The sequence below is a fragment of the Diplotaxodon limnothrissa genome, linkage group LG4, assembly GCF_057381915.1.
Source record: "Diplotaxodon limnothrissa isolate DT_005_m linkage group LG4, D_limnothrissa_male_GT1.1, whole genome shotgun sequence".
In the NCBI taxonomy this organism is placed as follows: Eukaryota; Metazoa; Chordata; class Actinopteri; order Cichliformes; family Cichlidae; genus Diplotaxodon; species Diplotaxodon limnothrissa.
The window spans coordinates 11,461,542-11,483,445 of NC_140599.1; the positions used below are offsets into that span (position 1 = coordinate 11,461,542).

The following is a 21,904-nucleotide window of genomic DNA, read 5'->3' on the forward strand; positions in this document are numbered from 1 at the left end:
CAAAACTTTATTCATCTTCATTCATCTTTACTCATCTTCATTTAAGCATGCACTTCTAGAAGGGAAGATGAGGCCGGTGTCCCTCTCCAAAAATCTTCACCCCTTTGTTAGTTACAGCCAGCTTTATAGAAGTAACCCCATCATAAAACCCCCCACGGTGTGCTGCAAACTCTGTCTTTGTCTATGTGCACGAGCACGTGAATGCCTACATGTGCACGTTCCCACGTGTCTATGTGAGTGCTCGTGTGTGACTGTGTACGCATACCTGTGTGTATGTGTGAGTGCACATGAGTGAGTGTGCGTGTGGATGTGTGTGCGTGACAGTTAAAACACTGTGGGTGAAGATATCTTCCTAGAGGTCATAACCCCCCCCCTTGCATCCTCTGGGGAATTTCCACTCAATGGGGGAGAAGCCCTCTAAAATCTACTGCTAAATTCACAACACAATAAGGCCTTTATTACTCTACAAACAATGTCTCTACAATAATTCTACTTTCTATGATAACACATTTCTAAACTCTACATCAGCTAAACATTCCTACAACTGGAGAACCAAAGTGTGTGATCAAAGCTGAAATAAGGGATATTTTTCCATTGCAGGACTTAGAGTGCTTCAAGTAGTGATAGCTGTTGATCCATTTCTCAAATAATCTGTAAGGATCTGGATTTTTAAGAAAGATACAAATATCTCTGCTTATATTTGGCTAAAAGCTTGATATAGATAAGGCATATAAAGCCCCTGTACACCAGCACTGCGCTTACATTATAGTTCAATCAAGAAATAGTTATTATTGATTTATTATTGAATTTTTTTAGTAATCATTATTAGTATTTAATCACATTAGCACAGTGGGGTGGCAATAATATTCCACATACTAGAAATCCTGCTCAGCATTTCATAAAATACATTTTCAACAAATGTTGGAGTAACAACACAGTTACGGGGAAAATGTGTCTGTCTGTAAATATTAACTAAACATTTCTATGTGCTACAAAATAGATATAATTGTAAATGTGCTGAGGTGAAACTATACTTTCAATAATATAACCACCGAAATAATCTATTTATATATATATTAGGGGTGCAACGATAAGGCTTGTTAGTGTCGGTAATCGATTGTTCGTGAAGTACCCTCAGAAGGTCTGCTAGATGATGTTAATGCAGCACTACGGACGATATATATATATATATATATATATATATAGTATGTACATTGGGTGAATGTACAGTAGTAGCAGCAAGCAGGTGAATTCTGTACATTAATATGAATAGACATCTGACTATTTTATTATTATTATTGTTTTATGTGATAGAAGAACTGAATTGGGCATGTATGGCGTTATCACATCATTTGAAACTTAGCCCTGATTGCAGAAATTGGAAGTGTTACAATTGACCCACGTTACAACTATCCCCGGTCTCCCTACTAGCACTTAATAAAGTGGTCAGTGACTGTATGAGAAACTGATGCATAAAGCTCTGTAGCCAAACCCACATGTTGTATCTATAGCACAGTAAAGTGGAAAGTTACAGGAGATCCTACAAAGCATTGTTTTATCCAGGGGCAATTCTAGGATCAGAGCTTTGGGGGTGCTGAGCACCCAGAGCTGCTCAGCCAGGCAAGATAAACTTTACTCGTCACGATGAGACTTCTTCCCTGTCTCTGTTAGTCCCTGCATTCCACTCCAGTTGTCCTGAGTTCCCTGTCTCCTTGGTGCATTTAAACCCCTGTTCCTCCCTGGCCTCATCATCTGTTGTCTTCATCTCCATTATCAGTCATCATAATTTTACCCTCTCTGTGCAAGTCTGCAAATTTCTTTATTAAATCATAAGATTCTTAAATTCATCAAGTCTCTCTGTGCCTGGGTCCACGTCACAAAATATGACATCACTGTTTTGTACATTTTAACACAATTTAATCCCCACATTTGTGAAAGAAAAGCAAAACACTTTTTTTTTTAAAGTCTGTAACAAAACCATCAAATCTGATAAAGGTTATTTAAATGCTGCAAACGAAGAATGGATTGGAATTTAAAAAACAAACAAACAAACAACATATCCTAACCTTAATTACTTTACTGGGGGAAAATGATGAATGGTGATCATAGTGAGTAAGAAGTAAACTGAGTGCATTTTTTGGACAGAGATTCACTTTTAACTCATTCACTGCCATTGACGGCTATAGACGTCAATTGAAAAACTTACGTTGAACTTACGTTACTTACTTACTTAAAAATGCACAAAAACCCTGGCAGTGGGGAGTTACCTGATTTGAAAATGGCTGGCAGTGAATGAGTTAATGTGTATGGTAAATGGTCTGTATTTGTATAGCGCTTTACTAGTCCCTAAGGACCCCAAAGTGTTTTACACATCCAGTCATCCACCCATTCACACACTGGTGATGGCAAGCTACATCGTATGTATAATAAAATACAGATATATGAAAATAGACTCCAAAAATAGAGTCCTTGAAATGTACAAATTATTGATTAAAAGAAAATTATAAAAATGGAGGCAACTTTGCCTATGGTACAATGTATGAAAATATCTTTACTGCAGATACTACTATGGCTCTGCAGATTTATTCCTTTCATTTTAACCTGTGTTGCCTCACCTTAAAGTTGGCAAATACTTTTGGTGGTCAACTCTCACAAACAGTTTAGCAGTTTCTGTTTTGCCTGTCACTGTTCCCTGTCTGTTTTCTTACCTGGTTCTTTTCTTAGGACAATTTTAAATTTTAGATTTTAAATAGGCTGTATAAATTTCAATGGGAACAACAGGACAGTCAAATGTCGCTGATTTTACTACACAGTAGGATGGATTGTAGGGTAGCTAACATTGTCGCAAAACACGTTTTCAATACTGCAGGTTACCTGGGTGTAATGTTTTTCAGCTAAAAAGAAACATGGCCTGACTCCTACCTAACTAAATAAAAAGTAACTGAAGGTTAAATGCAGTTAACATGTCCCGTTTTAAACCAGGCACTTACACCTCCGACCGCTGCGTCTCAGCCACCATCGCTCTGGCAGCAACGACGGCGCAAGAGCCAGAGTAGGTGCGAGCCGAACTGGAACAAACCATTTTGGGACGGGGGGGTATCTATACTTTTGTTGTTAAAATGTTACATCTCAACCAAGTACTGCATGCTTTTTTATATTTTTAGTAGTGTGTAGTAGCAAGTATTGTCAAAAAAGTAAGAAATATTTGGGGGTGCTTTGATTCATTTCGGGGGTGCTGAAGCAACCCCAAAAATGGGCTAAAATCACCCCTGGTTTTATCCAATCTCTGTAAGGAAATCCTGAAGTTCAAACAGGAACGTGTAGGGCGAAGAGAACTACATTTCCCTAAAGCCATCGCGCGAGTCTGAAACGAGGAAGCGAGCTGTTTATTAGAGAGAGGCAAACAAGAACAGCTAGCAAGAGAAAGGAGGCTGTAATAATAATTATTAGGCTGTCAAGGCAATATTGAATATTATTGAATGTAACAGACTCAATTTGGCGGTGACAATGAGCGAGGTTTTCTCGTATGAGAGTTTGGTTCATGCTGTCTCAGGAGCAGTGGTAAGTTGATCTTAGTTTCAGTATGCGCTGCTTAATTTTAAGTCACAAATGGGAGTTGCTGTAGCGTCACTTCTTATATGCTTTATCCAAACAGAGCTCAGTTCAAAATAACAATTTCCACTCCCAACTTTACCAAAAACAATAAATAGTAGATAATGTAGCTGTAAATGTGGAAGTGTTTACAATAATAATAACCTCTTTATTCGGCGAAATGTTTATGTACGTGTAACTTATTATACGCACCGAATTGAATACTGAATAACAATCATATATAAAACGTCTTATTTTAGATCCTAGTGTGCATTTTAAACCGTTTACATGTATGTTCCTGTAACTTGCTTGATTTTTATATGGGGTTCATTCGAGGATTTGTTCCATATGTCAAAAAAATGGCATGCCATGGATTTTTTACTGTTGCCCCTTTAGGGAAGTGTGACTGCAATGACAGTGTTCTTCCCTCTTGATACTGCCAGACTACGGCTCCAGGGTAAGAGAGCAGAAATCACAGTCTCATTTCCAAAAGTTTTGGGGTTTTTTGTTTTGTTTTTACTGAAAGAAAATCCCCATCTGTTTGTGTTCAGTGGATGAAAACAGGAAAGCCAAATCAACTCCAGCCATTCTGGCAGAAATTGTGAAAGAGGAAGGATTGTGAGTATAAATAGTGAAAATCTCAATGTGTTTCAAGCCAAAACTATTTTAATAAATTTGCACGCATCCCCTCAAACATCAAAATACAGTCTTTCAAGCAGTAGAAGGCTGCTAAGATGTGTTCCTGTGTTTACCTCTGCCCCCTAATTCAGACTGGCACCCTATAGAGGTTGGTTCCCTGTCATCTGCAGCCTGTGCTGTTCCAACTTTGTCTATTTCTACTGCTTCCACTGCCTCAAGGCTAGCTGGCTGAAAGGAAAACAGTCAGCACCAAGCACTGACTTGATCATAGGCATCGCAGCAGGTGAGGTGGTCATTGGCAAGATCTGCCATCTAATTTCAGACGAGTCCCTCATACCTTTGTCCTAAGAATGACTAGCGTGAACTCCTATTTAGTAGCCTATTCTGCACAGTGTATAAAACCAGTTTACATTATTTACATTTCTAAATGCTGAAACCGGTAGTAAAGATTCAATTTCATCTGCCTCTTTGTCTCTCCAGGGGTTGTAAATGTACTTGTCACCACCCCTTTGTGGGTTGTCAATACCAGACTGAAGCTCCAGGGCTCTAAGTTTCACAATGAAGACATCCATCCCACCAACTACTCTGGGATTCTGGGTAAATGACCTTACATTTTTCTTCTAATGAGTATTTGTGCAAACCTTCTACACATGTGCATACTACAAATTCTCTCTTTCGCGCGTTTGTTTCCAAATTGTTTTGATTTTGCAGATGCATTTGTGCAGATCATCCGTGACGAGGGCATCGCAGCACTGTGGAACGGGACCTTCCCGTCCCTGCTGCTGGTGCTAAACCCCGCTATCCAATTCATGATTTATGAGGGCCTGAAGAGGCAGCTGAGGAGAGGCATTCCCAAGGAGGTGAGTAAGAAAAGGGAAGGGAAGTATGCAGACATTGTCTGGTTGGTAATTCTGTTCACATGATTTGTTCAGTGGCTCTGCATGTGTTCCCTGATCTTTTGAACACCACGTTTTGAGACTTTTTTGGACACTACCGCAGCGTTTGTTGGTATGTTTATTAGCTAAGGAAAATCTGATAGGCAGAGTAAAACTTTAAACTACACCTGTTACTGAGGTCATCTGAACTCAAAACTTTCACCTTTGGGATACGTTTGTTCCTCTGATGATACACAAAAGATTCAGGTTCTTCTTTCTGCCCAAAGCTGTCATCACTGGAGGTCTTTGTGATCGGGGCCATCGCCAAAGCCATCGCCACCACTGTGACATACCCACTGCAGACTATACAGTCCATTCTTAGGGTATGTCTGCATTCTGTTGATCACTTTTAAAGTGACACATATAATCTTTTAGTAGCTAGATTTGTGAATGTATGAACCTGTAACAAAGAAAACATTAATCTCAGAGATGCTTTTCTTTTTTGTTCAATCACCACAGTTTGGACAGTACAACAACACATCGACAGAGAAGTCAAAGCTGCTGTCCAGTCTCAGAACTATAAAGTGTCTGCTGGTCAACAGGGTGAGGTAAGTGTTTACACACGCATATTAACATACTTGCAGTGCAAATTGCCACCATGACATATGGGTTAGAAGGTCCTGGGTTTGAAGCCGCCATCTGACTAGCGTGTTCTCTGAGGTTTTGCCTGTGTCTGGCTGTCGTTCTATGAAAAAGTGGTGATTGAATTGGATAAGGAGAGGAAAATGGCTGGATGGGAACCCTAAATATGGTTTTGGGTTTTGTTACATCCACATTAGAATCTGTTTGATTTTGGGTGACCGCATTTAAACAGAGCATACTAGGCAACATGGGTTAGAATTACTATGAAGAACAAGATGAAAAAAATAGCTCCATTTGGTATTTAAAAAAATCTGTATGCATACAGAAGCTGCTCTGTTTGTTTGTTTTTTTTGCGTTATTTTTTTTTATTTATTTACAACAGAAACCATTGCAAATGCATTACCATACACATCTGTAATAATTATATACAACTAACTGTACAATCAGACTCTAGAGAACTCATCAGGAAAACACACTGAATAATCTCTGCATTTATATTTTAACAATTAGATTAATTATATCCAGCATAACAAGCAAATAATCCCTGGTTTAATTCCTTGATCGAACCTTATGAATTAGGGAGTATGCTTTATATGGAGTATGGGCATTCATCACTGGGCCCTCGTGATGTATCATCTGAGTTACTGAATATTAATAATTTTGCTCTTTCACCTCTTGTTCTTTAACGTTTTCATGCTGGTTTTCTTCTGTAGGAAGTATGGCATGTTGGGTCTTTTTAAAGGCCTTGAAGCAAAACTGCTGCAGACGGTGCTGACTGCTGCTCTCATGTTCCTTCTCTACGAGAAGATCGCAAGCTGCACCTTCAGAGTGATGGGACTGAGCAACAACCACTACAAGAGGCGCTAGCTTACAAAGACACTTAACAATCCTGCACACTTGACCACAATAAAGGACAGATGAGCAATGGAAATCACTGCTGACAGACTGTATGAGTGACGGGGGCTTCACCTGCCTGGACACCAGTCACTTTTTTAAAAAGGTGAAACTGTAACTTGCGTAAGCCATCCAATAAAACATTACAAACTAAAGAGTCCTTTGGGAATTTATAGGTAAAGAGGTAATGTTTGATTATGTGGAAGATGAGAAGTGCAAAGTTTTGGGTGTTTTTTGGAAACAGCCAAATCAGAAAAGTTCTTCTGTCTCTCTGGGTTCTGTCTCCAAGTCATCCATAGACACAAGAGAGCACCAAGATCTGGGTTACGGCATTGACTCATCTCTTTAGAAGCACAAATAGAAAATCCTTGGTGGACCTGACTGTAGGAATAACTGTAGGAATAACTTCCTGTTTACCAGCAGCAGAATAAAAAAGATGAGTGTGTGGATACAAAGATTTTAAGAGGCAATTAGAAAAACGTAAGCACAAGAATTCATGTTAAAAACCAAAGCTTTATTAACACAGCTACTTTCAACATGGATGTGTTTGATTCAGATGACAGGCTTGGTTTGGAATGGCCCTCAGCAAACAAACATTTTAAGCAGCAGTTTTATTATGACCTGGTGGCAGGTATAGTTTTTAAGATGAGGGCATTTTACAGACATTGAAGGCCTTAAAGGAAACTGTATCAGGTGGAAGTGCATTGCAAAGTATTTGGGCAGGGCAACTAAAGGTTCTGAGTCCCATGGAGTCCCAAGTGGAATAGACAAAAGACATTGAATATCAGATAAATACTAAGGAGCAAGGTTATGAAGGTCTGTGAAAGTGGGAAGGAGGATCTTGAAGTTGATGCATAGGTGAACTGGAAGCAGTAGGTATTAATGGGCCTAAAGTGTGGCAAGAAAATATACACCACCAGCATGATCTAGACCATACAACGATTTAAAATAAAAATTATATTTATATATATATATATATATATATATATATGCGCATGCATCAACTTCAAGATCCTCCTTCCCATACATATGTATATACACATATATATATTCCAAGGTGGGCCCGCGTGAATTGTAGCTTCAGTCTGCTGTTTTTAGCCGCAGCTTTAATGAATGTTTTCCAAAGTACAACACCTCCTATCAGCACATTTACCGGTTCCCACCAAGGTACGCACGTGGGGCTCGCACAGATCCCACAAGGTGTGATGGGTAAAAGCACCGCTGCAGCGTGCGCTCAGTCCATCCCTGTGGTGTGTTGATCGCTGGTGTAACACTTACGTGACGCGGCAGTAGACTTTCATAATTACGTAAGCACCTCAGCTCTGTGGCGCTCCCAAATAACTATTAAGCTTGACTTGTGCCTTTTCACCAAGATGGACTCAACAACGACAAAAGACGCGGAGAAGAACTGTGTTCTGTGCTGCCAAGAGGTCGAGATCTTCGCCTTGGGAAAATGCGACCATCCCGTTTGTTACCGCTGCTCCACCAAGATGAGGGTGCTGTGCGATCAGAAGTACTGCGCCGTCTGCCGGGAGGAGCTCGACAAGGTGCGCGTTCTTCTGCTACGTTAACCCGAGGATGGAGCCTTGTGGCATTAGCTAGGCCGTAGCGTTCTCATAGTTTTTACTCTATAAAAGTAGGCACAAGTTGTGTGTTGGCATCCTAACTGTGTTCAGAATCAATTAAAATAGTCACCAGGGGAAAAAAGAGGTGGCAGCTCATTGTGCGTACCCACTGTGGAGAACACTTTTTCTTAGCTGTCATTAACTTAGCTAAGCTAACTAGCGAATATTAGCAAGTGCATAAGTTAGCTTATCTGTTAGACTGACACTGGTCAGAAAGAGTTGGTTTAGAAGCCGGATTTTATAATTGAGCTGATGACAGAGTGCTTGTCTATCCGACGTTTATGGGTATACCTCATTTAGCCAGGGTGACAGTAAACTCTATAATACATTTTTAATTGAACACGTTAGCTGTCACCTCTCAATTTAGCATGAGCTTTAGCGGCGCTGGTATGCTACCTGTTATTACTGGGTTGTGATAAATGTTTAATTGATATAGTTTTAGAGGTCATTGTGATGTCTGCCTACTGTCAGCCCTGAATAAATTCCGAATCTTGATTGCAGATGACGGAATGAGTCAAAACAAGTGGACGGTGGCCCCGGCCTCACTCCCCTAAAGGCCAAATACACCTGTGATCAGAAGTTTACATCCACTCACTATGGGAATTAATGTCATGGTCGTTTGGGGCTATAAATGATTTCGTTCTTTCTCCAGGGTAAAATGATTGTATAGCACACATCTTTAATGACTTTGATAAAACAAGATAGGGTTAAATGTGGACACAGTTCCAGTAGGACAATGATCCCAAACACACATGAAAACTGGATTTAGAATAGATAAAGCAGGTTAGTAATAAGCCTCTGGAATGGCCTTCCCAAAGTCCCTACTTCAGCCCCACTGAGCATTTGTTGACTGTGCTTAGAAAACAACTCTGAGACTGACTAATTTGATTGAAGTCTAACAATTTTGTCAAGAATAGTAGTCAAATATCCAGCCAGGATTACAGAGAGCATTTCAACCTTTCAGCACTAAATTAACACGACATTCATGGCCATGATGAGCGGACGTAAACTTTCCCAACAGCTGGATGTTGTAATGTCAAACTGTGTTGAATTGCCTAGATTAGACGCGTACCAAGTATGCATCCTCTGTACTGACGTGGTTTTGCTCGTGCATCATTTCATGTGATATTACAGTAGGTGTTTGTGTGACATCACTGGTATGCTTTCTATTTCTAAAACAATCATCTTCCTCCAGTTACCACAGGTTATTACTAATAAGACTGTCATGTTGTTTTCAGGTGGTGTTTGTGAAAAAACTGGAAGCCTTTCATTCTCTGCCCTATCAGCAGTTCCACTGTGAGAAAAAGTATGACATCTATTTTGTGGATGAGAAGATCTATGCCCAGTACAGGTACTAGATGTCTCTATTCTTTGTGCTTGTGTTGCTCTTTGGCATTTCAGTTCATTTATACTACAAAACCCAGAAATAGCAGTAAGAGAATTACAGTTAATATAGCTGAACTGTTGCTTGAAAAATACAATGGAAATGTGTATAGAGAGCCATGCTGGTATTAACTAATGCTATGTGTGGTTAGAGATGGTGCTCTTGCTGTCTCAGTATATGGTCATATTGTAAATGTATACAAGCATGTGTATAAACCGGTATAACTAAAAGTCAGCTTTTAAAGCCTTTAGTGTTATCTTCTTGAACACTCCATGCTGTGTTCTTGTTTTGATTGCTTTTAAAGTGAGTCTAAGTTTGTGTGATGACTAAAGTGAGCGCTTTTATTTGCAAATGTGTAAATGACTTGCTTTAGCAGGAAGTCTCCTCAATCTGATCTGTCATTTAACTAAACAAAAACTTGGCTTGAATTTTGGGTTTTTCCTGCTGTATCCAACTGCCTTTCATGCCCCTTTTGATTTTTACTTGACTCCGACTGAACTTTTCCTCGATGTGTGTCTGTCAGGCATCTGCTGTTGCCCGAGTGTCTCCGCTGCTCGGAGCCCAAGGTTTTCTCCAGGTTTGAGGAGCTTGAGCAGCACATGAGGAAGCAGCATGAGCTTTTCTGCTGCAAGCTCTGCACAAAGCATCTAAAGGTATCATCATCATCATCCCTAAAGAGTAAATAAAGGGGTGTCTGATCGGGTTCTCAGTATTACATGACTGGCCAAATGTACATGGAAACTTTGTAGCACAAACGGTTCTTTTTGGTCTTTTTCCTTTTAATTTACTGGAGCTACCACCAACAGTGTTCAGATATAAATATGAATGTTTAGTTAGTTACTCTATTTCAGTTTGAAGGCATTCGGTCATTGTCCTTGACAACAGTATCTGCTACTAAATGGTAACAAAAGCACTTACACAATACAGTTGTTGAATTGTATTAAATTCACCCTCCTTTTTAAGGTTGTTATTTGATGTATTGCTTTTCACACCGAATGAGAAACCGTAGCGTTGTTCAAGTTGTCTGTTGATAACTGAAAGTGCTGTGCATCAGGTCATTAACTTAAACGGTTTTGCTTGTACCATTAAGTCAGATTTACAAATTTTGCAATTATTTTTTTATGCATTTGTTGCTGTTGCATATAAAAATGGTGAGTTGGACAGACTTACATTTGCAGGCAAATAAGGGCTGGTTGAAGGAAGCCAGATATAAAGAAGACAGATGTCAATATCCTGATAAAGAGCTTTGTTTGCTGATCTCCTGAATAATTATTTACTTTAAAAGTTACTCTTTCCCTGCAGATCTTTTCCCATGAACGGAAGTGGTATAATCGTAAGGAGCTGGCACGTCACAGAGCGCATGGAGACCCAGATGACACCAGTCACAGAGGCCACCCGCTCTGCAAGTTCTGCGATGACCGTTACCTTGATAACGATGAGCTGCTGAAACACCTGCGTAGGGATCACTACTTTTGCCACTTCTGTGACGCAGACGGCTCTCAGGAGTACTACAGGTGTGTGTGACCCTTTCACCCATCCACACAAACCCTCCTTTGTTTTTGTTACCTAATGTAGAAGAATATTAAACCAGACTTTTGTTTTTAACCGTGCTACCAACAGTGATTACCAGTATCTGAGTGAGCACTTCAGAGAGAGTCACTATCTGTGCGAGGAAGGTCGCTGCGCCACAGAACAGTTCACTCACGCGTTTCGCTCCGAGATTGACTACAAGGCTCACAAGGCTGCAGCACACAGCAAGAACCGAGCAGAGGCTCGACAGAACCGCCACATCGACCTGCAGTTTAACTACGCCCCAAGACAGCAGAGGCGAAATGAAGGTCGGTCGGTCGAGACGGTGGTGTTTTTGTATTGCCATACCACCAGGATTTCTGTTTGGCATTTGAGATGATCAAAACACATGCGTTCTTACAGGTATGGTGACAGGCGAGGACTACGAGGAGGTGCGTCACAACCGAGGAGGAAGGGGAAGGCCTCACGGGGGACAGAAAAGCTGGAGGTACTCGAGGTGAGTATAAATGACCAGCTCCGAGTTAATTGGAAGGGAGCATTAGTGGTGGAGCTGTCAGAATTGGAAGAGATGGCTGTTGTTAAAGGGTACATTCGTCTTTGTCTGTGACATGGAAATTTTGCAGGATATAAAAAGATGGATGGGTGCAGTTATATGCATGAGTACTGGACTGCAGAGCATCCACTTGTATTGAGAGACAGACATGGAAAACATTTGAAGAATGACTGCACGGCATTGTTGCACCTGGGTGTCTCACATTGTGCTGTTACTGTGTTTGCGTGCTTGTGTATCTGTATATTACTTTAAAAAAACTTCAGCAGCTGTTAGAGTGGGAGTAGTTTCTTGCTTTTTACCGTTTTGTCTGCTTGTCTGCACAGAAATGAGGAAGACAGGCAGGTGGAAGCTGCTTTGAGGGCATCCATTGCAATGCGAAGACAAGAAGAGAGAGCAGCAGTGCAGGAGAGGAGCGCTCCCAAACACTGCAGAGAGGAGAGGGCCGAGAGACCAGAACCAGAAGAGCTCAGACACCCGATCGGACATGCCAAACAAGCGAGCAAACCTCCAGGTAAAAAGTAAACTGAAAAAACATACATAATGGTTATGGTTGCTAGATGTCAGGCGTATTTGTCTGCTAGTTTTAGTGTATTTATTTCTGCCTCTTTAACAGTAAAAACAATGAAGAGCCAGAACCCGCGAGATGTAGAAGATGACTTCCCAGCTTTGGGAGCCACAGCTGCTGCAGCTGTGTAAGCTTCATCAGAGTACAACGTTTTCATTATTCAGTGTGTATGTGAGCATAGTGTGACACAAATCTGTTATTTGTGCTGTTTTTTGTTTGTCCCTGCAGTGTAAAGCCAGCTCCTGCAGTGACTGCACCATCCCACGTAGCTTTAAAGGAGGACGACTTCCCCAGCCTGTCAACTGCCACGCTCACAACCCCCATGACTCCAGCTTACTCTGCACAGCCTAAGAAGACGTCCTCTTTTCAAGAAGAGGATTTCCCTGCTCTCGTCTCCAGAGTCCGGGCCCCCAAACCTGCAGCTGGTACCACCTCTGCTTGGTCCAACCACACATCTGCAGCTAAACCCAACACTCAGCCTACTCCTTCCTCCAGACCTCCCCCACCCCTTTCCTCTGTATCCTCTGGCCCTCAGCTCCTTTCCTCCTCATCCTCGTCGTCTTCACGGAGGAAAAAGAAAGTGGGTGAGAACGGGAAAGCGTTGTCAAATTACTCTCCCCTTCATTCCGACGATGAAAGCGGAGGAATGACGCAGCAGGAGTTCCGCTCAGTGCCCACCATGTTGGATATTTCCTCTCTGCTAACTGTTAAAGCAGGCAGCAGCAAATCCTCAAACCCAGCTGTGACCCCGAGCGCTTCAAATCCAACCCCCAACACCGATCTCCCGACCCCAAAAGCCAACAAGAAGAAAAAACCGAAGAACCCAACTGCTCCCCCTACATCTGCAACTACAACATCAGACCTGGGAACAACTGTAAATCCAGTCTCAGTGGAAACAACGGCACAAAAGGAAAATGTTCCTGAGAAAACGTGGAACAAACCGCTTTCCGGTCCTGTGACAGCGGCACTTACAAGTGGGCTGGCTAACGGCTACGCTGAGCAATCGCCACCCACTAGCAAAGATGACGCTCCCGTAACAAATCATCCCAATGCGGAGCCTGCAGATGAACAAGAGGAGGAGTTCCCTGCCCTCATGACCAAAAATCCACCACCAGGTACGGAATAACAATCCACAGTATTCATTTATCATCAATTTACATGTACTGTTGCTTCTTTCCACCCAATATATCCACCATACAGGTCTTTTTTACAGGACCTCAAACTACAAACGACTAATACATTTAAAACTGAATGTACAGCTGCTTTAATGACTGATAGCTGCCATCACAAAGAAGCGGTGGGGAAGACTTCCTGGAAATCATTTGCAAACTCTCCAACTTAGCTCTTACAATAAACAGAGTCAATAAGAATTATGGAAACCAAGAATGTTTCATTATTAGGCAATATGATATTTGATTGATATGAGAGCGGTCCGGCAAGCAGTGGTAAAAAGGTAGACAGCTAAGGTTTTCCATAGACTTCATATAAAAGAAGAGTCATAGAGTTTGACTCCTCATTTAGTGAACGGTTTGGCTAATCTAATGTTTTGGTTTGGTTTGGGGTTTTTTGTTTGTTTGTTTTTTAGCCAGATGTTACTATAAAGCACCCACATCCCTAAATTTAAAAAAACAACAACAACAAACAAGTCACCCACCACACAGTTGTTGTAAAGAGGGAAACTGGTTAAAACTTTTTTATACCCGGCTGTGAACATGCTCTTCAAAATGTTCTTAGGTGAATATTTAAACCCTGAGCTCTGAGCTTTGATTTGACTTAATTTTCGGTTTTCATCAAATTAATGATGTAATGATGTTATACTATTGTAAAACCGTATAAATGCCTCACAAATAAGCATTTTGTTTGAACACTGCGGTGTTGGTTTTATAGTTAAAACCCTGAGAACTGTTTTTCAGAGTTGGTACTGCATCATTCAAAGTTCACGATCTCTTTGTTTTTCAGGCTTTAAGACCTCTTTCCCAATGAAAGCCTCAGCTCCAGCCCCATCCTCCACCATGCCCCTGCCTCCACCTGGCCTGGGTATGTCAGCCCCTAAACCTCCCCCAGGGTTCACAGGGATCCCCCTCAACAGCAATGTGGTGGAGTCTACACCCCCAGTAGTCAACCTGTGAGCCTCTCGTTTTTCTACATTACATGATCACTGCTTGACACAAAGGTTTTTGGTTGGCCTTGTTGGTACTTAGTGTTTTTTGTCTGTTCCCAGGCCTCCCAAAGTGCCGAGCAATGGTTACCTGGTGCCAGAGGACTTCCGCGAGAGGAACCTGGAGCTGATCCAGTCCATTAGGAAGTACCTCAATGATGACGAATCAAAATTCAACCAGTTCAAAAACTACTCTGCCCAGTTCAGACAGGTACTCACTACATAAGAGCTAAATACTCTGTTGGTATGGATATTGTGTCTGGGTTTTTTTTGTTTTTTGTTTTTTGTTCCCCATCCCCTTTAAATGCCCCTGAAGTGGTTACAGCTCTGTGTTAAGGTTGTGCATCCCTCCAAGAGTTGTGAGAAGTAGTATCTCAGGGACAGACTTTTATTTTATTTTTTAAATTCTAGTTCACTTTGACTTAAATCAGTAAGAATTTAGTTGTATTTGGTCTTATACATCAATTATGACATAATAAATAATAACTGTCACTGCTTTATCATCCTCAAATGAGGATAAAGTGATTATGAAGGTCAAAGGTTAGCGTACATCATCGTAATCTTGCACATAAACACAACCATTATTCAGCACCGTTAATCAGAGTCAGGAGGGTAGTGTGCGTGATTACCATAGAGTAGATCAAGAGAATTCATTATAATGATGTCATGATTTTCCACATTTATAAAGAAATGTGCTGCCAGCTAAAAATGTGAATACGTATGTGCATGTACTACCGGATTTTTATGGCTGCAACTTTATTTTCTCTCTGAATCCGATTTCTTTTGGCCAAACATAATAAATTTAAATACCTTTGATTGGATTACATTAAAGCCTTCACCTCTATATTTTGCTCTAGTTCGGACAGATGTGGATGTAAAGTGCCACTCCCCTGGTTGTAGGACTGTGTAGTCGATCAGTAAAACAAAACTGCAGCTGATTTCTGCATTATATTAATTATTATTAATAATATAATAATAATAATGCTTCCATGTGTTGAGTGAAAAATGTTTAGCCCAGTGGTTATTTTGTTAGGGCTTACCTTTTCCCAAGACTGTCTTTATTTAACATGAATGACAAACGAGAAGAAGCCCACTGAAAGAACCTGCTCCTCACATTTGGCACTTCCTGTTTGTTTACTTTGCTCATATGTCCTTTCTGTCTTTCCAGGGTGTGATATCAGCAGCCCAGTACCACCGCAGCTGTAAGGACCTGCTTGGGGATGGCTTTAACCGCATCTTCAATGAGCTGCTTGTGCTCTTACCAGACACGGGCAAGCAGCAGGAGCTTCTGACTGCGCACGGAGACTGTAAGGCACTGGAGAAGCAGTCTGGGGCTGGAGGAGGAAAGAAAAATAAAAACAAGAAGAATGCCTGGCAGACGCCTGCTACAGCGGTTAACATGGCAGCTGAGCTGGACTGCCGGGTGTGCCCCACTTGCAGACAGGTGCTGGCCCCCAAAGACTTCAACTCCCACAAGACCCTGCACATCACGGAGAGCGAGGAGTTCCCCTCTTTGCAGTCGATTAGCCGCATCATCAGCTAGCCCCCCTTTCTCAGCCTTCCTCTGGTCCGTTTGCCATTGCGAGGCGAATTCAGTTCTGTGGTTCTGACACAGCCACGCAGCAGCCGGTGTGGGAAAGCAGCCGCTCATTTCCTCTGGGAGGAGTCGGAGGCCTAGTGTAGCAAAAGAAGATGGTTCATGGTGTTTCCACTTTGATGGGGATTAATATTGATAGGTTTATGTGATTGGTTTACAATTCAAGATGCACAGGGTCGCCACATCTTATATCTTCTTTCAACTCTCATCGCTTGAGGACGTCCCCAGCTGGCACTGGCACCGGCAACGTCTAATCAGAACTCTAAATTTATTTAATGAAAGCGGAGAGGCGAGCCAGGGCTTTACTTGAAGAATGCAACGCTCCCTAATGCTGATATTATATTGATTTTCTTTTCTTTCTTTCTTTTTTACCTTGCTCTGGCAAGTTGATAAAGTCTGCATGAGTCTCCAGCTGTGCTGCTTGGTTAAATAAGAGGTTCAGTTTGAATATTTAGCTTTATATTTATAGCTGTCTAATTGCTTTTAATTGTTCATTGCTCTATGCAGGCCTGTCAACAGTGTCAGTGAATGGACTCCTCATTCAGGATGGTGTGTCAGAAAGTGAGCTGCTTCAGAAATTGGAACAAATTATGGATTCATCAGTTGAATGCTTTTTTTTTTTTTTCTTTCAATAAACCCCATTCTCTTTTATTCCGTTTGCACAACTCACCAGTAGATTTCATAATTTTGTTTATGGACTGGTACAAATGTGGCCATGATGTTGCACAAGGTTTCAAAAGGAAATTAAAGAACTGAACAATGAGTCTTGTTGTATATTTCTCAACAGTTTTGTTCAAATTGTCTTTTTAAACATGGGAGAAACAAGATGGTAACAATTGAGATCTCCACTTCTGACTACACATTTGGTTATGATGAACAAATTCAGCTGAAGGCATCGTTGTTTCCACCCACACTCGGTCTGCGTACTCAAGTAAAATCAAGCACTGACACAAATTGAAAGGTAATGGATTATCTACTCATCTCTTTGTCATGCTTGTACTGTTGTCAGCAGGGTGTCTGTGTATTAAAGTGGCAGACTAGTTTTCACAGAGTAGACTGCTCTATTTTTGACCTGCTGCCAAAAACACAGTTTCTGTTGACACTGCAAAGTTCTCCATGTTTGACTTGATGGCAGTTTGTTTGTTTTTTTTAACCATTTTTCATTATATTGCTCCAGTGGTCTGCTGACACAGTGCTGTGCAGGCTCACGAATGACCTTTTAACCCTTAGTTTTATGAATCGTAGTGCTATCGTGGTTCCAACATTTAGCTTGCTGTATTTTGGGTAACTAGTGAGGAGCATAAGGAGATCTAATATATGTACTACTACACCCCACACACATGATGGCACATTATTTAAGCACAAACAAAAAACGTCTTCATGTTTGATTTGACACCAAGATCACATAAAAAGCAAGTGCAGTGCAAGTCTAACTATACTGAAAATGGATCAGAAAAGCAATAATAAAACAGGTTTTGTACCAGTTTTGGTACTTGTATCCACCTGTGAATGATTTCCCTCTAAAGTTAAGTTATCTGGTGCACAATTAGAGCTTTCTTATTGAAGAAGTGTAGGGGTTGGCACAGCTTCCATTCTCTAAAGCTTTGGAAAGCCCAGGGAAATAGTGTGTATATGGAAAATAAAGTAAATGGTAAATGGCCTGTATTTGTATAGCACTTTACTTAGTCCCTAAGGAGCCCAAAGCACTTTACACTACATTCAGTCATTCACCCATTCACAAAGTCACAGGTCCTCACCCACGAAACCCAGGGACACAAACAGCCAGTCCAGAACATGGTTTCTTTTTTATTGGAGTGATGGTCAGACTGCAGTCCAGAGACATTCAGGTAATAGACAGTGATACACATCTCTGTACACGCGTTTTTACACTGAAGAGGTCAAACACCTTCAGGAAAGGAAGAAGCAACTCAGAAGAAATGTTTAAGGGGTAACACGCCATAAAATCAATGTTCACTTGAATTCTTGGTTGATGTATCCATACAACGCATTATACTATATGACATGCCTTCTTTATGACCTCGGTCTAACAGATTAATGGCATGAACGACTGATTTTAGCCCCTTTAAGAGTGATCGGACAAAGTATTTCCAACAGAGAGTGCTTTCTAGTTATAAATATGCATTATTGACATAAATTTATTTATTTGTTGTTGTTTTTTAAATTTTCTGTAGTAGTGGACACATCAGACCCTGAACAGCATCACACAATAATTTCATTTACTTCAATAACATACTGAATTTTACAATCAAACCAATACCACGGTGGTGTACATGGGCCAGAGCACGAAACACAGAGAATGCTTGTATTATTATTATTATTATCTACCACAGTGACTGAAGAAGAGACTGAAGCACTGAGAACATCAATACAACCTGACCTGACAGCAACCCAATCTACCCAGTAACACCCCAGCAGCACCTCTCACCCAACCACAGTTATCTGTTCACTACCATCCCGGCAACACTGAAGACTTAAAGGACTACATCGGTGCTTTCTAACACATAACGACAGACTATTTTCAAAACTCATGCCATAAACTGAACTTAAACTGTATCCATAGCTGCTTAAATCCGATTTCTCAGAATGGCAATGGCAGACTCCACCAGCAACAAAGCTGCTTTCAACTATGTCAAATGTCTCCTCTAGAAAAATGGTGTCAAAAATAGTATAAAAAAAACCCTATATTTATGATTAAATATTTTTTCAAAGTTTTTATTTATTAGCAGGTTGTGGTTTATGGTAAGCCAGCGTCCTTAACAGATAAATCTGAACAAACAAACAACACGTAAACCAAGCTGGAGTCTGTGAGAACATATTCAAAGCATTTTCAAATAAACTAAGACCAGCCCGTGTGAAAAGTAGGGGATCTGTGCACAATTTGCAGCTGGTGGGCTAAAACACAAAGTGTAGTCCTTTAACTCTTACAAATAGACTTAACGGTACTCCTCCTGTCCCCTATTCTAGCTGTAGTCCAGCAGCCAGTGGCGTTGCACCCTGTCCCAAAATAAAACTCTGAAAGACAGGACTGTTGGATTATCCCACGGTTTTAAAGACATGCTTAACTTAACACTCGCTGACAGACGGCGAGGTGAGTAAAACTGGGTTTTTTTTAAAGATCACAGGTAGATCAGTGTTATTCATTTGAGTGCTGGAACTGAGGACACACAGAAATTCTATTATTGCAGAATAAGAGTTTTTTTTCTATAACTACATATCTACAGTAGTTAACATTTTCAGTCTGTTGGCTTCCTGTAGCTCCAGTCCATGAAATCAAGGGCCGGATCTGGATTTTTAATAATACTTTAAGTTGTTTTTTTTTTTTTAATGTGTGTACACACTTGTGCAAAACTACAACTGAGGAATCAGAAAGTAAATTTAAAGTATGGATACATTGGCGGTTACAAACGTATAAAATGATCCTGTCAGCTTCACCGATGCTGCCAGTCTTTCTAAAACATCCTATCAGAGTCGGAGTGACACAGCATTCGATATATAACAAACAATTTTCTTTCCTTATTATGATGATTGCTTCAGTTGTCCTGCCGCAGCAGAGATAACCATTTACACTGGATCCATTAGAACAGCAAGCAAGGCTTTCGACTGGTCATGTGTGTCACTTTAACTAGAATTCTTTTAGATTTGGCCCAGTTAATTTGCTTTGCATTATGTATACCTTATCAGTGACACTGAGGTTAAATAGTGTTTTTACTGAGGCAAAATGATTAAATATCGTAGCACGCTCGTGATTCCCCCTCTCTGATAAATGCACGTTAAAGAAAAAACAAACTTCGATGCAGCACAGAACCCAACTGACTGCACACACTCACGGCTTTGGACACAAGCGTGCAGACTTACACGTCCCTCGTGCACGACGATGGTGCACGTGGACACACTCGCACGGTCGCACACACACCACACGACACCACAGATTCACTGATGAGAGCGTGCACGCGAAGCACAGCACAGACACTGCTACACACCGACATGGTTGGCATGGGTACTATCTACATCAGGGCCCCTGGTGACCAACATCCACACAACCCTGTCGTCATGGCAACTAATTATTACACCCCAACCCGCCGCTCTCTCCTTAATGTGGCGGGATTGCAGGATCAATGAATTAGCCAGCGAGCGATCTGTAACACCCCCCAACTATATTCTTTCTTTTGCCCCCCCCTCCAGAAGATCCTATTAACAACATAGTAGTAACGTAGTAGTAACGTGGTAATCAGAAGACAGCAATAAGAACACAGGGCAGTTTGGCAGCTTCTAAAACGTAAACATAAACGGACCTACATAATTTACCCAGAATATCTCCCACTCTCCTGATTTTTGTACACACAGCAGTCAGCACAGGGCGCTGTCTCAAATAACACACTGAATACATTCCCTGGCACCGTGGATTGATTGTGAGACAAAGGCCCCCTGGGCACAGGCTGTAAAAGCCCCCACCCTCCCCCCAAACTCCTGATCAGTTTGTGTGTGTGTGTGTGTTTTTAATAGTCATGTAACTGACTTTCCAGGATTAATAATCACTTCCAGCGCAGGAGCCCATTAGGTCCATTTAATAATCCATTCATGCCAGGCACAGAAATATACCAGACTGAATGGTGATTCAATAAGGATGAAGGTTTCCACACTGAATTTGAAGTGTAATCAGGCTGACCCCCAAAATCACACCGGCTCAGTCAGGGTGACACTGTACCATTTATATTTTGCACCGTGAGTGTCGTTTGCTTTAAAATGTGCGATAGATTTCATTAAGGGAGACTAAAACATGTCTGAAAGGATGATATAGCACAATTTGAACTTTTCTAATTATATATATAATAGCTCAGCTTCCATGGAAGAGAAATTCCCTCTTTCTCTCTCTCTCTGGAGCGCTTTGATCATCTGATACAACTTCCATTTCCTGCAAAACATCACCAGGGTGGTCAGATCGCCGAGACTTATCAGCACAATCCAAAGAATTGCATGTGATTTGAGACAGCACCTGAAATTGACCTAAACTAGTTTACCTACAGTACTGCATCTACCTACTTACATAAGAATGTGAAATATTGCACTTGGTCACAAAAACATTGCCGTTGTGTTTTTTTTGTTTTTCTTTTCTTTACAGCATGTGGAAAACTACTAAATTAAGTCACTGTCTGAAACACACAGTACAGTATGGCACTTAGTTGATCTCTAAGTTTGGAAACATGCAGATTTAATGCAGATGATGGTTTCTAACTGCAGCAGGGAACATACGAGGAAAGACCAGACTCTAGCTAAAAAAGAAAAAGAAAAACAACAACCAAAAAAAAGAAAAAGAAAAACGATTCCCTGCAGTGTTTGGCATGAAAGGGGATTTGGAATAAATGAAAAGAATAAGACAAGGGTGCTCTCTGGATGCGAGTGCCTCCTGCACTATTTTTAGGGATCTAATACTGCTTTGTTGTGGTGGAGTCACTGACTTGTTGATCACTTTTTTTTTCATACTTATTTTTTGTCAAAATGCGTTTGAAGTCGGCAAAAGTGGCCTCCTGCTCTGCATTTCCTCCACTTGTTTTTCTTTTTGATTTATCAGCTCTCGTACCTGTGCTGTGGCCTTGCTCCACAGAGAGGCGTACAAAAGTGACGATAAAACTGGAATGTTCGGGAAGGAAAAGGTACCAAGAGGAAGAAATGAGGAATCAGAGGCCGCTAATTCAACGCTTACTGAAAACTCAGCCCGGATCAACATAAACAACTGCACGTGTAACATCACAGAAAGCAGTTTCCTCTTATCTGCATCCCTCTCCCCTGTCGTCTTCTTCTTCTTCCACCACCATCACCAGGTCTATCCTTT

General features: G+C 41.1%; 2 protein-coding genes across 2 annotated transcripts; both read left to right on the forward strand.

Annotated features, from left to right (window-relative positions):
* Positions 1-3,383: 3,383 nt before the first annotated feature.
* On the forward strand, positions 3,384-6,769 carry slc25a17 (solute carrier family 25 member 17). The gene is made up of 9 exons (XM_085352177.1): positions 3,384-3,561; positions 3,988-4,048; positions 4,143-4,209; positions 4,362-4,513; positions 4,711-4,827; positions 4,942-5,090; positions 5,393-5,488; positions 5,625-5,713; positions 6,461-6,769. The coding sequence occupies exons 1-9, from the start codon at positions 3,508-3,510 to the stop codon at positions 6,612-6,614; spliced, it is 939 nt and encodes a 312-aa protein (XP_085208303.1). The 5' UTR covers positions 3,384-3,507; the 3' UTR covers positions 6,615-6,769.
* Positions 6,770-7,939: 1,170 nt separating this feature from the next.
* On the forward strand, positions 7,940-16,799 carry znf598 (zinc finger protein 598). The gene is made up of 12 exons (XM_085352178.1): positions 7,940-8,188; positions 9,505-9,617; positions 10,174-10,303; positions 10,953-11,164; positions 11,271-11,488; positions 11,583-11,676; positions 12,057-12,244; positions 12,347-12,425; positions 12,527-13,413; positions 14,258-14,423; positions 14,520-14,667; positions 15,625-16,799. Exons 1-12 carry the CDS (start codon positions 8,015-8,017, stop codon positions 15,997-15,999), a joined length of 2,784 nt encoding a protein of 927 aa, XP_085208304.1. The 5' UTR covers positions 7,940-8,014; the 3' UTR covers positions 16,000-16,799.
* Positions 16,800-21,904: the final 5,105 nt, after the last annotated feature.

Excerpts from the sequence above, each read along its gene's own strand:
- slc25a17 (XM_085352177.1), top strand. The coding sequence starts at position 3,508 with ATGAGCGAGGTTTTCTCGTATGAGAGTTTGGTTCATGCTGTCTCAGGA. Across the intron at positions 4,049-4,142 it reads TGCCAGACTACGGCTCCAGG|TGGATGAAAACAGGAAAGCC; the intron begins GTAAGAGAGCAG and ends GTTTGTGTTCAG. Across the intron at positions 4,828-4,941 it reads CAACTACTCTGGGATTCTGG|ATGCATTTGTGCAGATCATC; the intron begins GTAAATGACCTT and ends TTGATTTTGCAG.
- znf598 (XM_085352178.1), top strand. The coding sequence starts at position 8,015 with ATGGACTCAACAACGACAAAAGACGCGGAGAAGAACTGTGTTCTGTGC. Across the intron at positions 12,245-12,346 it reads ACAAGCGAGCAAACCTCCAG|TAAAAACAATGAAGAGCCAG; the intron begins GTAAAAAGTAAA and ends CCTCTTTAACAG. Across the intron at positions 14,668-15,624 it reads ACTCTGCCCAGTTCAGACAG|GGTGTGATATCAGCAGCCCA; the intron begins GTACTCACTACA and ends CTGTCTTTCCAG.